Source organism: Ischnura elegans, chromosome 7 (assembly GCF_921293095.1).
Source record: "Ischnura elegans chromosome 7, ioIscEleg1.1, whole genome shotgun sequence".
NCBI lineage: Eukaryota > Metazoa > Arthropoda > Insecta > Odonata > Coenagrionidae > Ischnura > Ischnura elegans.
In genome coordinates, this window is record NC_060252.1 from 49,999,932 (window position 1) to 50,016,998 (window position 17,067).

The 17,067-nt window shown below is 34.6% G+C and overlaps 1 protein-coding gene and 1 long non-coding RNA gene across 5 annotated transcripts in view; one reads left to right on the forward strand and one right to left on the reverse strand.

Annotated features, from left to right (window-relative positions):
• Nucleotides 1-17,067, forward strand: part of LOC124162166 (fat-like cadherin-related tumor suppressor homolog) — a 524,021-nt gene that overhangs the window by 483,121 nt on the left and 23,833 nt on the right. For 2 of the 4 annotated variants that reach the window (XM_046538584.1, XM_046538587.1), the window contains exons 6-19: nucleotides 3,411-3,512; nucleotides 4,191-4,343; nucleotides 6,126-6,339; nucleotides 6,817-6,956; nucleotides 7,190-7,431; nucleotides 7,894-8,138; nucleotides 8,261-8,447; nucleotides 8,593-8,821; nucleotides 9,249-9,501; nucleotides 10,358-11,374; nucleotides 11,727-11,951; nucleotides 15,222-15,245; nucleotides 16,087-16,323; nucleotides 16,781-16,981. In XM_046538584.1, the coding sequence (XP_046394540.1) occupies nucleotides 3,411-3,512; nucleotides 4,191-4,343; nucleotides 6,126-6,339; nucleotides 6,817-6,956; nucleotides 7,190-7,431; nucleotides 7,894-8,138; nucleotides 8,261-8,447; nucleotides 8,593-8,821; nucleotides 9,249-9,501; nucleotides 10,358-11,374; nucleotides 11,727-11,951; nucleotides 15,222-15,245; nucleotides 16,087-16,323; nucleotides 16,781-16,981 (3,469 nt within the window). The remainder of the gene's footprint in view (nucleotides 1-3,410; nucleotides 3,513-4,190; nucleotides 4,344-6,125; nucleotides 6,340-6,816; nucleotides 6,957-7,189; nucleotides 7,432-7,893; nucleotides 8,139-8,260; nucleotides 8,448-8,592; nucleotides 8,822-9,248; nucleotides 9,502-10,357; nucleotides 11,375-11,726; nucleotides 11,952-15,221; nucleotides 15,246-16,086; nucleotides 16,324-16,780; nucleotides 16,982-17,067) is intronic. The other 2 variants (XM_046538585.1, XM_046538588.1) reach the window with 2 other exon arrangements.
• On the reverse strand, nucleotides 1,100-6,107 carry LOC124162169. The gene is made up of 2 exons (XR_006865503.1): nucleotides 5,507-6,107; nucleotides 1,100-1,862 (listed from the first exon to the last, which is right to left on the reverse strand). It is a non-coding gene; the product is annotated as an uncharacterized LOC124162169 (long non-coding RNA).

Below are 17,067 nucleotides of genomic sequence, written 5' to 3' on the forward strand. Positions count from 1 at the left end.
AGCTATTCAACAATTTAAAACCTATCAATTTCACATACTTTTCTTGTGATTCATTAAAATTGGTGTATTTGACGTTCTCCTAAAAAAATAGACTTGGGTAATCAGTTTCATTAGAATATGGATGAATGGCTTTGGCAACATTGGCTATAATAACCAGATTGATGAATTGATTTATCTATTTGATCTCCCTTAGTGAGTGTTGTAATTTTAGATATAAATGATTGCTGCAATGCTCTGACTCCTAATTCTCCCGTGGTAATAAGTTAGTTGTCAAAATTCCTCTGATGTCTTCATTGTGAAAGATGGTTATTTCCACCCTCTTGTAAATGTTTTAGCTATTTTCTTAGAATGAGAAGTTGTGTAGTGGATGACTTGCCTATTTTCTTAGCAATAGTTCATACTTTAATATCTCTAGGTTAGTTTGTAATTATGGGCTCACTGATGGAAGGAATTATTTCTTTTCCTTTTTTGCATTTCTTTGAGTGAGACGCTTGCGTATTTAATTCCTACCTCTTCCGAGGAATCAACTGTCAATGAAACAATTAATCTACCTCTTTTTATCCCTTGTTGCTATTTAGTTGTTTTTTTCTAAATATTATGCTGGATTTTTTCATTTGATGATAGTCTTAGGAATTCTATATGTAGTTCAGCTCACGGTAGCCATCTTGCATGAACATGCCCTTCTTTTAGGTTTTGAATGCAATGTTAAATGTTTCAGATTGAAAATATGGCTCAGTGGACTAGAAACGTATATACTTTTATGGTTACATACTTTAAAAAATGAACATGAGATTCTTTCTATACTTTTATTTGGCTACACTTCCTGTTAGATTGCAGTAGCTCAAAAGTTGTGCTTCCAGTAGCTAAGGGGATAGTTTTTGCTAGTGTTTTTTTTTCCTTCGAATGTGCTTGTGGATAAAATGAAAAATCAGATTTCATTTGGATTTTTTAAAATAAATAAGTTTCATGAAGCTCTTCTTATATTTGCTGAGGGGTGGAAGATGTAAAATAGCTTAAAAACTAGAAAATGTGCATGGTGTAGACACGATAAAGTTATGAACTGATAATGAAAATAATTTTTGCATGCAAATTGTTAGAATCATTGTTGATAGCCTTTATATCCTTCATCTTTTACATTTTATTTGGGTGGTCCAATATAATCTCCTTAATTCAAGAAGTTAGCAAAAGTCCTTGATGCTCACAGTTTTCGAATGTGAATTTTATGATTAAACTTTACACAATCTTGATGTTCATGTTTTTCCATTCTATTGCATGTGCATTCTAAATAAAATTGTGTTTAATGTTATCAGGGAAAGGTATTTAATTTTGTATTAGTGCCTTAATCTATTTTTTACACTTCCTAAGAATGAAATGAACATATTTTATAATTATGTATTAGCTCAGTTATTTTGTAAGTTCATGATGATGCTATCGAATACCTACTCTGCCAAAGGAAGATTTATTCTCAAGTGGAGTTGTAATCTATAAAATTTAGCAGCTACCATGTATATACAGATATTATATTGAAATTCCATTGAAACCATTGCATTCATCATGATATTTTTTATTGAGCCCGTTATTTTATAGATCCTGTTTGATCATGCTTCACATATAAATTATTTATTCTAACTGGGTACTTAGTTTTATATTTTAAGCATTTTGCTCTTGAGAGGTGCTTTTGAATTTATTGAATTACTTCATATAATTTAATTCCTAATGTGTGTTAGCTTGTAAAGGAGACATTTTAAGGCATATTGGTGTAATGGGTTATCTGGTTACGTACCAAAGGAATATTGTCACAATATTTTTAGCTGTACCTTGCTCCTCTTGCTGTTTTAAGAGAAATTTTAGATACTTTGATCCTGGAATGGAAGGAATTAAATAATTATCTTGTTTGCATTGTGCCAAACAATACCATTACAGTAATAGATATACTACCATTTATACTATTTATTTATCATTGATGAACTTATGCTTTCAAGTTGATCACTAAGTACACAATGTTCTTTTTTTTAATTCTGTTGAAAATACTCAATTATATATCAGATGTTTTACTTTTTATACAAAATGACAGCTTCTTAGCTTATTTGGTGATTATAGTTTTAGATCTTTGGGTGGAGATTGTAGACTGACATTTGTCTGCTAGCTAAGTAGTTCCTTTTGATGTTTTGTATGATTATATTATACATGGGCTAGCCTATCCCAATCTCATGGAGCGTGAATGTGAATTTATGCATTTTTCACACACAAAAAAGCCTTCCTTTTCCATGTCCAGGCTTATATATTAGAGGTATAAATTTTAGTACTTTGTGCATGTTCTTATTGATTTTTTACTCATGTTAGTGAGATGCATGGGGAATCATAGATAGAGCTCATATTATCAAATCCAGAGGTTTAGAAAACAGTGCACCCATTGGTATTGCAACCTGAATGGAATAGTGCTTTATTCTAGAGCTTTAGTTTGGTCACTTAACATTGGAGTAAGGGATTATAGCCATTCTTTCTCTATGATGAATAAATTTTAGAAAGTAAAATTTTGATATTCATGTGAATTCTTTTGATGTTTTCCTTGATTTGCTAACTGTTGTGAAGACCTAAGATTCATTATTTCAAAATTAAATCATTTTCTTAGTCACCTTGACTAGCAAAATGATTTTAACATCTTGGTGTCTTGGGTTATATCCCTTGTTTCATCTCAAATAGTTTGTAGACACGCATATTAAATTAGTCTATTTTTAGGTCAAATGTAAATACATTCTGGATGGCCACCAGTCTCGGTGGAAAATAAGTAAAATGGCATTGTGCTGTCACTAAGTGTGCTTGTCAATGAGTATGTCCTCTGTACCTGGTGTCACTTTGCAATTGTCCTTCAGATGTTTGTGCAATTGTTTATCTGTAATGTTGAAAAAGTTGAATTACGTTACATGATTGATTTTGAACTTTTTTATTTTTTTTCCTATAGTTTCTGAAAATTGAATCTTTCATGTAAGTTTTCTTAATCACATTGCATACTTTGAAATTGCAAACATAGCACTTCTTATCATTTCATATTCTCACCCATTATGCGTACACTATTCAGCCTGATTTAATTCAGATCTTCATTTGCACACTAAAAAAACCATAGATACACTTGCCAATTTAAATATTCAGACTTTTATTAAATTTTTCTGATGATTTTTCATATTTTATATTTTTATTGATATTTAATGGAGTAGATATGGGTGTTGGCTAGGTTTCTTTGTACACATACACACTCACACACAATTATTTTCAATCCTTTACCACTTCTATGATTGATCTCTTTACCAAGTAGTTTTGTTTCGAAGCTGTTTTTTATCTATCTTTCTGTCTATATTCCTTGGGATCACTCACCCTCTTCATTTCGTGACAACATTCTCTTTATGCCACAGAATGGCACAGTGGAAAACGAGCTCGGTGTTGATACCTTTCTTGAAAATGGAACGTGGGAGAGTTTTGAACCTGATTCGCTTGCCGGAGAGCCATTATTGAGGGTAAGGAAAAACTTCTGCAGCTGATATGTAGTGCACCTCATTAATCTCATAATATATATAATCTCCAGCTTTTTTAACCCTGTGGGTTTCTGCTTTTTTCTTATTCTCTCCTCATATCTACAATAAAAATCCATTGCTTTTCTAATGTTGCATGCTTGAATGGAGCTGTACAATCAATGTGAAAGATTACACTTTATTGAGATGGGGATTGGCTTGTTTACAATATGCCTGAGTGCATTACTCATGATTTTTTGGCATTATTTTTTTTTTTGGTGTGTGAAAATTTTTGAAGCTGTCTAGAAGAGTTTTTGCCCCTACTTATTGACTGCCTATTTTACTGTCTCATGGCAATTTTATAGGGCAATGATTTTGATCTTCGCAGGAACCGTCATTGCTTTTGTGTGTATGTGTGTGTGTGTGTATGTGTTAGAGATTTAATCTTCAGGTAAATTTGTATTTTTTAGATTGGTGTTGACAATGAATTTTTTGGTCTTGTACATACATACTAATATTTATAAGTACTGAGACTTTTATTTTTTTATCTCTGAATGTTGAGGTGAATTTCAAGAACTTATTCTGTAATGCATTTTTTTTCCTTTCAATACTAACATCTTTATATGTTTGCCAACTCTGGGTCCCATGAGCGTCTAATGCATTTGGATGGTAAAAATTTTCTAGGTGTTGGCCTTCGATCAAGATGTTGGTCAAAATGGAGAAATAACATACAGCATAAAATCAGGGAGAGGGAAAGGCAAATTCAAGATTCATCCAAAAACTGGAGTTGTTTATGCTCAGCGAGGATTCCAGCCCTCACAGGAATTTGATTTACTGGTGAGTATACTCTGATACAGTGAGTATGCCTGTCTTTCCTTCATCAGCAAGTAATAATCCAAAGATACTTTGCAGTTCAGTTACTGTCAATGATTGCATTTCATGGAATTTTTAATTTTGTTACTTTTTTTCTTTATCTCTTTATTGGTGCAAAATACCTTTTTATTCTCCATTCAATCCATGAGCCTTGCTCTCTTCCTCCCAACATTCTTCCTTTTGTCACAGTTTTTAGGATCCTCTCCCTACTCAACACTGGGGCTATTCAAACTCTCCATATTTACTTTTAACCCTTTCAAGACAGTGGAGTCTTCGTGTTAGCATGACTGCTGTACTGAGCCACAAGAAACTCTTCTTTCCCCTGGTATGGAGCATTTTTGCAAGACATTCGTTAAGAAGGGTCACGCAGATAATCACAAGCTCTCAGCTCCAACCTTTTTCGATCCTTCCTAGTGGGACTCTGCATTATCTCGGAGTCAAAGAGTAGTTGTGCTCCCTCCTTTCCGGGATTATGACCCTACCTGTGGCATTGGTTCGCGGTCAACTTATGGATTGCTCATTCGTATTTGGCTCATGGATAATTGTTGCTTGCACGTAAATTGCAGACTTTGAATTGATTTCCTCATTTTTTTTCTGAGCATTGTCAATTTTTAAACAAAGTTCTAAGGTCACTATTAATGCATTTAATGCAGCTATAATTTTCATGTTGATGTTTATACAGAGCTCGAGATATAAGTTAACATTTATCGTAGAATTTCATTTAAAAATTGTGAATGCTGCTCAAAAGATAAAGAATTCAATTCTCAATTTATAATTCTTGAGAAAAGAATAAATATTTATTTCGAAACAGGACTGGATAATCAATTGTATGACCGCAGTCCCTTACCGCCAAGAGGGGTAATATAAGAGGAGGAGTCCGGGTACCGGCTCCCGAATTTTGAGGGTAAAGCCTAACCCCTGCAGTGTTGGGTCCCGAAACAAAGACATCTTACACCCCCGACCGTCATAAAAGGGGGAGAGCTAAGAAACGTATATAATCGGCATTCATTCATTTGCGTAAGAAAACCTCCAACGAAAATATGTGGCTTTCGTCTCCCGGGTCAAGAAAAGTCCACACGTATATTTTCGTCTTTAGTATGGAAAAGGTTAAAGTTTCCTTTACTCACCCATCACATCTAGCATTTTTTCATTCCTCTTTCTCTTCATCCTCTTCACCTTCTCAATTCTTTACCCCCTCACATTGAATGCCTCCAGTCTTTTCTCATCCTCTTACCTCTAAGTCCACGTTTCTGCACCATAAAGTGCTACAATCAAGATCAAACTCTTCTCTTACGTTTTTTTAAGCTCTTAGGTACAGAACAATGTCTCCTTATTTACTGAAAAATTTTTGTTGTCCACTACGTCTTGCACATTGTCATTCTTCTTCTTTTCCATCCATTTTACCCTCTCCAGCCTCTTTCAAGCCAAGGCCTTGTATTTGGCCAGCCCATCCTCATCTCCCTTCCTCAGCATTCATGTTTCTGTAGTATAGAGAGCTAAGCTCGAGATCATGCTCTTGACCTTATTTTTTTCTTTACTATAATGGCCAGCAATCCTTTCAAAAATTCTTTACTATTCACAATGGCCTCCTTAGCTGAGCAATTTCTCCTCCGAATTTCTTTACTGCTGAGCCTGTTTTCTTTTAACAAGTTCTCAAACAGTTAAATTGTTCAAACTCTTCATATGTGTGGCAGTCAAAACCTCAAGTGATATATTGAAATATCATTTGTAACATCTTCTCATCAGGTGCGTGCGATGGATGGTGGGCACCCGGCCAAGAGCCAGACAGCAAGAGTAGCAGTTCAGGTGGTCAACGTCCCAAAATCTTCACCACATCCTCCAGTCATCAGGAGTCCAAATCAGAGGGTGCATGTTACAGAGAATGATAAGGTTGCTTTCCTTGTTACTCTAGTACTTGCTGATGATGAGGACGGAGACCTGTTGTGGTATGACATAACTGGTAAGTGAATGTATACCTGATGTGCAAACCTGAAGCATTCATTATACATAATCGGTATTGTTCAACTTGAGTGAGGCAATAGGATAATTTAAATGATCAGGGAAATTATGAACCAATGGATTCTTGCCTTCATCTTTGTCTGGATTTTAGTTTTTAATTACTTTAACATTAACACTTGTTATAAATGGTAATTTAAAATATAAATGGTAAATTTATATAATGATTGAAAATAAATCACTTGATAATTACTACAGTTTAAATACTGTTTTAATCCAATTGCAAAATAAAAATAAAACAATCCCATTTTTGGTTTATACATAGCAACTCTAAATTCACTCTCCAAATTCCTGTGCCATTTACACTATTTGGTTAAAGGATTGCTATAGGACTGTCAAATATCCATGAATATCAGTGGTATACCGGTAAAATATTTTTTGCCATGGTAACTATTATTTGCTCTTTCTATGTTTACAATAGATGGTGATGCACGGAATGAGTTCTTCATTGGTCGAGATAATGGCAATGTCTTGTTAGCCAAGAAGTTGGATTGGGAATTACAATCAGAATACAATCTCACCATCTCAGTGACTGATGGAGTGCATGTTGTGTTTACTCAGGTAAGATTATTTGTATTAGCATTTACTGCTATCATTAAGCCCTCGGGTTACCATAGAAATGAGACACTATCTCATCTCAGAGGGGAACTTTGTCTCAGATAAAAAAACTCAAATATCACCTATGGTAACCTAATATGTATAGTTTTGTATATTTGTTCTCAACTAGCCGATAGTGAGAAAAATTTTCTCCCCAATTTTCTTGAAACTTAAATATCTTTTATTTTCTTTTTTAGCTGTATGTCACTGTGCTTGATATAAATGACCACCGCCCAAGTTTTTTAGATAAAGTGTATCGAGTTGAGATATCTGAAAATGTGGAAGCTGGGACCAAAATAATGCAATTAATGGCAACTGATGAAGATGAAGATAAAAGAGTATTTTACAGTCTTCACGCAGCGAGGAACCCTGCCTCTTTGTCCATTTTTATGGTTGATTCCATAAGTGGAGCAATCACATTAAATGAGAAATTGGACAGGTAAGCACATGCATTACTAAGAACCTCAGATATTTTAGGTGACTCTATCATGCCTACTTGAACGATGTTCGAGTTGTTATTTTTAGCTCCAAAAGTTTAGGTACTATGCAGATAATTTACTTCTTGATGGTAAAATTCTGTATGAAACAAATGCATAGTGATTTATCGTGTACTAATTTTAAAGAAATGTACAAATTGGATACCATCCATTCATATTCATCATTTGATTTAATATTATATTTCAATTTGAGTCATTAAAATTTTTCAAATCCTCTGTGTCAATCTAAATTGCGGAGTATGTTGTTCATGTTGTTATTTTACACTCTTGTCACTACTGAAACATTTGTGTACGTATGTGAAAACATTTACTAGCTCTTTAATTAGGAATGTAAATTAAAATGTAATGAGATGAATTTATGCGTGAATATTTTAGGTATTAATACCATCTTTTGTTTAATTTAGGGAAAACATTGAAGAACATGTTCTAACAGTTATGGTTCGAGATCAAGGCACACCATCAAAGAGGAACTATGCCAGGGTAATAATCACCGTCCATGATTATAACGATCACAGTCCTGAATTCACCAGCGAAATTGTACAAGGAAAGGTTTACGAGACAGCAAGTGTTGGAACTGCAGTTGCTCAAATTTTTGCTATTGATCGTGATAGAGGGGATAATGCAAAAATAACTTACTCTATTATATCTGGTGAGTGGTGAAAGCCCTTTACGTGGATATATTTATTCTTGTGCTAGAAATGGATACATACTTCAGAGAAAGGAGCTGAATATTTATACTCAAATGCGTGACCTCATCTTTTTTTTTTGCAGGAAATGTAGGGAATGTGTTTGCTATTGATGCAGAGCTTGGTATGGTCCAAGTGGCACGACAGCTAGATTTGAGTGTGATGTCAGAATATATGCTCATCGTAAAAGCCACAGATAGTGGTTCTCCACCACTGTTTTCAACGGTTCCACTGCACATAATGGTCACAATGGCCGACTATGCTCCTCCCAGGTATAGTATTCCATTTTGGTTATATTTTATTTACTCCATTCTTGGATTTGAACTTTTTGGTAAGCATTGTGATTCTCGTAGACCAAAATGGAATGATTAAATATTTTTCATCCATGCAGTTTCTTAAAATGCCTCTTGTTTTCAGGTTTACCATTCAGGAACATGCGGCAGAAATTTATGAAAATCAGCCAATTGGGACTTATGTGAAGCATATTGCTGCCAGAAGTACTTCATCTTTATTCTTTGAGATTATTAATGGCAATCAAGATGACATGTTCTTCATAACACCCAGCACTGGAGTTATCATTACAAAGCGAGAGCTGGATTATGAGTTGAACAAGTTCTACAATTTAACTGTTCAAACTACTAATATGGTAAGCGGTGTGGGACATTGCTTGAAAATCAGCAGTTGAAAGTAGCATATTCCCCCTCACTTTGTTTTCCTGAGTGTTAGTCTTTGATATTTATTTGTTCAAAAATCAAGTAATGAATTAATATTTTTTTGATATATATTATATTGGTCTTGCACCGGTAAGACTTAATAGAATGTGCCAGTCCTGTTGTAAATGGCTTAAGTGATCAAAGGTATAACATAATTCAGTTCAGTTATGTATACATAGATGTGGAAACTGAATATATCAGCCACCAAGTAAATTTTCTCCAGCAATTTCTTCTTATTTTATTCACTAAAGAGCCTCCAAAAATACAGAATGTGAAGTTATACATAATTCTTTCAAGTTTACAGTCCGACCCTGTAGACCCAACACATATTTTAATCAATGACTCCTGTCTTTTTCACAGGCATCTGCTAAAGCTACATGTTATGTTGTAATTCATGTCTTGGACAGAAATGATAACGCTCCAAAATTTTTGCAAGATCTCTACATTGGCACTATTAGCGAGGCTGCTGACATTGGATCTCTTGTCCTGACTAACTTGAGTACACCTTTGGTGATCAAGGCTGAGGACAATGATTCTGAATTGAATGCTCTTTTGGACTATGACATTGTTGAGAGTTTGCCAAGAAAATACTTCAGGATTGATTCAAGTACAGGTATGCTATTAAATTTTAATTCCTTTTGCATTTAATGCCTCAATGATCCTTTTATAATGATCAATGAGCTAAATCATAATATCTTAAGCATAATTAATCCTCAAACTCACCTGTTACTATTTCTATAAAGCATTTAATATATCCTCATTAAGATGGGTCCACTGCAGCATTGATTCATGTAATGATCTGAAGTCTTATCAATTTTAAATTATGCTTTTTACGTGGATGGCAATTTTTTCCAAGATACAGATGATAAAACTTAATGATTATATTTGCCTAATAGTAGATTATTACAGTGCCAGTATTCACTCTGTTTTCCTGGCAAGCACTTATGTTGATTTCATTAAACTGATCTAGTATGGCACATATTATTTTTGCAAGACAGTGGTAAATATAGGTCAGCTTTGTGAGACCCAGACCAATGTAAACATAACCAACCAATAGTTAAGCCTGTTACCACTGACATGCCATGCAGGATTATTTTTCAGAGGGAAGAGGTTGAGCCTACTTTGTTACTAGTTTGCCAAGCAATCTAAAGTAATAAGATACAAACAGCAGTAATTTTCTGCTCTATTTTATTTGCTCAACTAGTTTTAACATTTACTCGTCATTATCAAGAGCTGTCTCACAGTTCTTAATTAAATAGTGAAGGTTGAGCAAATGAAATAAGTGGTGTGGAATATTTATACAGCTGTTTTTCTCTCATTACTATTGACGAGTTACCACACAGTGAACATGTCAACAATCGATGACTAGCTATTTAATTTGAATTCAAATCATATGATAAATAGATTTTCATCACAAAGTTGAAGTCTAATGTGTTGACTCCTATATGTTTCTCTGGATCTCATTTCAGGAGCCATTCGCACAGTGTTGAATTTGGACCATGAGGTATGGCCAGAATTCAATTTCCATGTCAAAGTTTCTGATCTAGGCAAACCGAGGCTTTCCTCAGAAACCACTGCCAATGTTCGTATAATCGTGGGTGATGTTAATGACTCACCGCCACGTTTCCTGGAAACTTCTTACAATGCCACTGTCCTGCTTCCCACCTATGGTGGAGTAGCAGTTGCCCAAGTCTCAGCTTATGATCCTGATTCTGCCGAGGAGACAGAGCTTCGCTACGACATCATTGAAGGGAACGAAGGACACGCCTTTGCCATCAACGAGCACTCTGGCCTCATAACAGTGGCGGACCCAAGAGTCCTAGAGCATGCACCATCTGTGAGACGCCTACATACCCGAGTGTCAGACGACAAGTTCTCAAGCATTACCCAGGTTGAGATCAGACTGGAGAAATCCAAAAACTCGGGCCTGAGCTTCCAGAAAGGACTCTACACCGGAACCGTTTTGGAGAATTCGACAAAGATTGCTCCAGTGGCAGTAGTGAATGTGATCGGGGGTGCCTTAGGGGAACATATAATGTTCTCCATCTTGAACCCGACTGACCTATTTGAAATTGGTATCACATCTGGTGCGGTGCAAACGACGGGTAAACGCTTTGACCGGGAGATGCAAGACTATTACGAGCTCATAATCGAGGCAAAGAGTGAGGAAGGGGAGAAGGACAGGCCGAGATTTGCCCACACTAAGGTGGGAGTGACTGTTTTGGATGTGAATGACAATTGTCCACTTTTCGTCAATCTTCCGTACTATGCAGTCGTATCGGTGGATGCCAAGAAGGGTGACACTGTGACCAAAGTTCATGCGATTGATCTCGACAAGGGAGAGAATGGTGAGGTACGATATGAGCTCATTAAAGGGCATGGGGAATTGTTTAAAGTTTGCCGCAAGAGTGGGGAAATAACCCTGAAGCAGAACCTTGAAGGACACAACCGAGAATATGATCTCATTATTGCAGCTTATGATGGAGGTAAGCCCATTGTTTTCTCGTTTAATTTGATCTTAATTTGATTCTGAGTGTTTCTCTCAAAATTCTGTTCAAATTTTAATATTATTATAGCCTTAGAATCAATCGCATGGCCAGAGTTTTTAAAATGTGAGTTTTTTAAGTGTTAGTCCATTGGCCAAAATTTGCATCTTTAGTTGAATCATTGAACTCTCTCTCTCTCTCTGGGAGAAATGGAGTGTTCTCTGACTACTTTTCAATTTACTAACTAGAAGCTTTATAATCTAGTTTTATGAAAAAACCTACTTCATTGCTGAATATGGCCAATTCAAAGGTCTTTTAATTTATATCTGACTCTGTATTGCTTGATTTACAGGGATGACACCATGTGCAACGGAAATCACTGTCCACATCAAAGTGATTGATAGATCCATGCCAGTTTTTGATAAGCAGTTCTACACTGATCGGGTCAAGGAGAATATTGAAGTTAATTCTCCCCTCTCAGTTAGTGTTCAAGCACGCTCTCCTCTTGGAAGAAAGTTGATCTACAGTATAGTTAAAGGAAATGAATTTGAAGAATTTTCCCTCGATTTCAACACAGGTAAGTAAATGAAAAAGTCCACCCTCAAACTTCAGGAACTTGAAGATATGACTGCAGCCCCTTGCTCAAAGTTGATAGGTGGAGACTTAGCTGCAAAGTTATAGTTTTAAAAGGCATAACTCAGGGACTTGGTCTTTCATATTGGAGGTTTGCGGCTCTATCGCTTAACTCAGTTGTTACGTATACTTCTTATTCATATTCCGTGAGCACTTTTTGAAGAGCTGTTTATCATGTTAAGAAAATAAATTTATCTAGTTAAAATCTTATTGATGATTAATGAAATTGTGTGGATTTTTTAGCACAATGGCTCACTTTAATTTTTCCAAGCCTATTGTGTACTCTATAAGATTATAGAGTGAGGTTTGAATAATGCTAAGCATTTTCATATTTTATATTTATATGGCATCCTATGACTGTAACCTATAGAGATACGTTTGATTGTTTCTATAGTTATAGCCTACAGTTAAGAATATGAGGCAGTTTCCAGCATAATTCTGTGGAAATTTTTAGTTTTCAACACAATGAAATCAGTAAGTCTTATTTCCACACTTTTTTACTTTGACTAGCCTAGATATCAGCACATAACGCCATTTTAAAGGTAAATTATTCATGGATTACAGTCCATATATATGCATTATTGGTAAGTATGTTAATTTAATCGGATTTTTCACAAAGAATACTTTTGCAGTAATTTTTACTTGTAATAATTAATTTTTACAAAGTGTAATTTTTATTTGTAATGTACTGCTTTTGGTGAAGAAGGAATCATTAGTTTCATTTTAATCATTACATGCTTGTAATTGACCATTACTTCAATGATTTCACTGATTTACCTTGGCCTACAGATCAGTGGTGCAGCAAGGGGGGGTTTTTGAGGGATAAATCCCCCTCCAAAGCTCAGAGAATCTTTTTTATAAAAATATTTTAATGTCACAAATTTTGTAATTAATATTAGGGGGATGGATGATTCACAAACAAAACATAACACTATGCTCACAGCCGTAAAACTCACCATTTTAAACCATTTTTCTTAAAAATTTTCTGGGTTAGGGCTCCCGTGCCTCCCGCTTATCCTGGTGGGTATCCATACCCCCCAGACCCTTCAGTATTAGTTGCAAGTAAAACTATTAATTCCCTAGACTTAATTCCTAGCTGCACCCCTGCTACAGATAACTTCGAGTTTGTGAATACCATAATTTGCTTGTTTAGGTTCAGCCACTCCTATGTTGCAGCCTGCTTATGATGGGTACAAAATATAACATCCCTTGTATTGTTACACTAGTTATAATTGTATGCATCATTAGAGAAATTGCAGTTTCTATGGCTCAAGTATTCCACATTTTTACTGCAATATTTCACATTTGCCAGGTGGTTTCTACAGTCTATCTTACGAGAGGTACATACATAATTTTTACTGTAATTTTACTGATTACCTTTTAAAATCCGTTATTTTTACTCGTAATTGATTACTTTTTGAACGAAGTAACTGTAATTTAGCCTAGTTACTTTTTCTCAGTGCTTTCACCAACACTGAATATATGTAGGCTGTCATCCATGAATCATGTATCTTGAAAATGGTACATATTAAGTGCCGAAACCTAGGTTAGTCGAAATAAAAGAGTGTGGAAATAAGACTAAGTGATTTCATTATGTTAAATAAAACTACAGTTCAGAAAATAATTTTGTTCATCGATATATTACAGTACAGTCATTAAAAAGAAAATTGTTTTATTCTAAATGCTTACTGATACATTCACAAATAATGTTCTATTGGGCCTCTGGAATCACTGTATACTCTAAGAAACACATGCTGTTTTTGCCTTAATAATTGATAACTGGTGGTACAGCACAGCATACTCAAAAAATTACTACGAATAAATTTTAAGACTGCCATACATATGCATGGAGTAAATATATATTACTTTTGGCTACAAATTGTAGCTGTTGCATAATTCTTGTAAAACATTCTCACAAAAATGTCACTCATGCCATTCACTAGAGTATGACCAGAAAAATAAATATAGAAAGGAAAGATAATTACCAAGATAAAGTGAGACGAGTTATCTTGAGGTAACTTGATGGCCATGAGATCCTAGCATTTGGTTGCAAATGCTTCCATCATTTGGTGACCCTGATATCTGGTGGGCCATATTTTACCATAGGTGCCAAATATTTAATTTCAGCATTCATTAAATATTTCCTTTTGGAAAATGAACTAACTGTGCCCCAACATTTTCATTCCCTTCTTTATATTGTATGACTTGGACTGTAGCAAACTTGGCATTAAATGATTCTTATAAATTGCATATTAATTTATACTGAGAAAATTCTGGTGGAGGTGTAGTGACTGAAAACATTAGAGTATGCAAAAGTGGAATTTGGATGAAAATTAACTTAATTTAATATTATTTAATTAGGGTTAATATATATGCATCATATACATGAAGGGTGGAGTAAAATAGGTTTCAGTGAGACTTCTTTGCATCCAATTATGGATATGGTGATATGATATGGTTCCCATCAACAGTGGAAATTTTCTATAATTTTTAAAATGACACTTTTGTTCAGGAAGCTTAAAAATACCCATTCCCATTTAATGCTGTTTTTTATTAATTTTACACAAATAGATGGTGTCAATACAAGTGATTGTAACTGTGACTTATGACTAGTTACTTTTTGAGTAATTTTTTTCTCCGACTTCGTATATCTTATCTTATTTTTCACCCTTATTTTAATTTTGTTAACCAAAATACCTGTCTGATTAGAAGAAGTATAAGAGAAAAATTCCATCTCTTCTGGAGGTGAATTTTATTGGCTGATAAATGCAATCAAATTTTTAGTTTCTATCAATGGTTTCAAAACATATGTATGCATGTTGTGAAGAAGTCTCACTACCCTATATCAGAATATACTATACCTTTGATATATAGCGATAAATACCTAATTCAGTTATCCTAATAAACTGATTTTTGAATCCATTGCTATAACCATCATATGTTTAACTCACCATTCATGGGCATTTTTAATTTTTTTCAAACTGTTTGAGAAATTTTTATTAGCTTGAAAAAAATTTTTAATAGCTCAAAAATTAGTGAGTAAGGTGGTATTGGGATTCTCATTAACAGAAAATCTCATAATCTTTAACATCATTCAATATGAAAGCATGCTTATTTCTTTGAGGGGGAGTTTTGGTTTTGCTATCATAGGTAGGTTACTTCCCTTACATTTACAATACTTATTTACACTAGTCTTCTATATCTCCATTCACAGCCCCTGACAGTAACAATGGTCCCTGTGAGTATTTCAGATTTTATATTTTTGCTTTTTTCTTCATGCTGCTGCATGGTTTTAGAAGTAGTAATCCTTTCCTTTCAATTAACCTGCTACTAACATTAATCCAAAAATTTTGAAACATCTTTTACCTTCACACCTGAATGACAAAAATGACATGCAAAAACAGCACCAGTATTGTGAAATAGCTGCAGTTTTTTACGTTATATTCTTATTTTCTGTCAAGCTTTTCTTTCCTCTGTGAAGGCAGCCCCCAGGTTATGAAAAACTCAACTTTTTGTGCTTATGGATGAGTTTTAAATATATTTTTAGGAGGATAAAGAGATAAATTCAACATTTAAAATATTGCAAGCAAGAAAGGAAAAGTTTATTTGATGAAAACTGGCAAGTGAAGGTTAGTTTAATTGTTTGAAAAAGGCCATCGCTAAAATTATGAAAACACAAGATGAATTCATCGTGCACTGCATATTTTCCTTAAGCAACAACACAAGATGCAGCTGCAGCAACTACATGTAGTTCTTTATAGTCTAATAGTAATATACAAATGCAATGTATGGGCACTTTCAGGAGCCAATCTCGTTCATAACCTGGGGACTACCTGTTTCATAAATTTTTCTTTTCTGAGGATTTTTATCACCTATTGATTATTCTGAGAGAGATTTCTCAGACATAAATGATACTCTGATCTATGTTTCTGCTTTGTTTTCCTCTCTGATGCTTTTATTTTCTTTTCCTGGTTGAATTTGAGTTGCATGTCTTGCATATGCTCTTGAAAATATGACCAGACACTCTTGGAAGAGCTCTCAGCTGAACTTGAAATTTTATTGATAACTCTTTTAAACAGGTATGATATATGTTGTGGATGAACTGGACTTTGAACTGAACAAGGAGCATGAAATGACAATCCGAGCCACAGACAGTGTATCAGGAGTTTATGCAGAAGTCCTTGTCAGTATACTTGTTGAGGATGTCAATGACTGTCCCCCTGAATTCACTCATGATTCCTACAATGTTTCTGTGTCCGAAGCTGCTCCATTTGGTACATCTATTTTGAAAGTTCAAACCAGAGATAATGACACAGGTATGTAAATATTGATGGCTTATTAGGTGTTCGCATAATTTTTAGTCTTTCAATTCATGTTTCAATTTCATTCATTAGATGTGGAGTACAAATTATAAGGTTGCAATTTGTAAAATTAAAAATAAACCTAAATGATTCAAAAATTTCATGCAATAAAACCTTGATAGGTATCTACTTTAGTTATTGTAACCATACATCAACGATGACATGGCATCTCACGAGAAGGAACTAAACAAGAAGTGTACATATCATAATTCTGTGATATTTGTTTTTATATCAAAGGCTCGTATAAATATGAACTGAAAAAGATGTCCTATTATACAGCATCATAATCTCCTTTTCTTAGGTCTCATATTTTCTTGAATTCCCCACTGAATTTCTTACCATGTACCACTAATTAAATGATTCAGTTGGTGAGCCTTGTCTTAATGCAGAGTCAATGCTTCTTCATTTTCAGGTGTTAATCAGAATGTGAGGTATGTGATTCAGCACAACAGTAGCAATTCCTCAGATTACTTTCACATTGATCCAGAGGATGGAACTATTTATCTGAAGAGATCATTGGACCATGAACTGCATAGCTCACACCATTTCACTGTCCAAGCCTTTGATGGGGGCATTCCTACTCTATCCAGTACTGCACATGTCTGGATCACTGGTAAATCATCATTTTTTGTGTTGAAATTACTGTCACTAGCCCTAGAAATAGTATTTTTGTTTTGGTGATAGAGCTGTATCAAATAA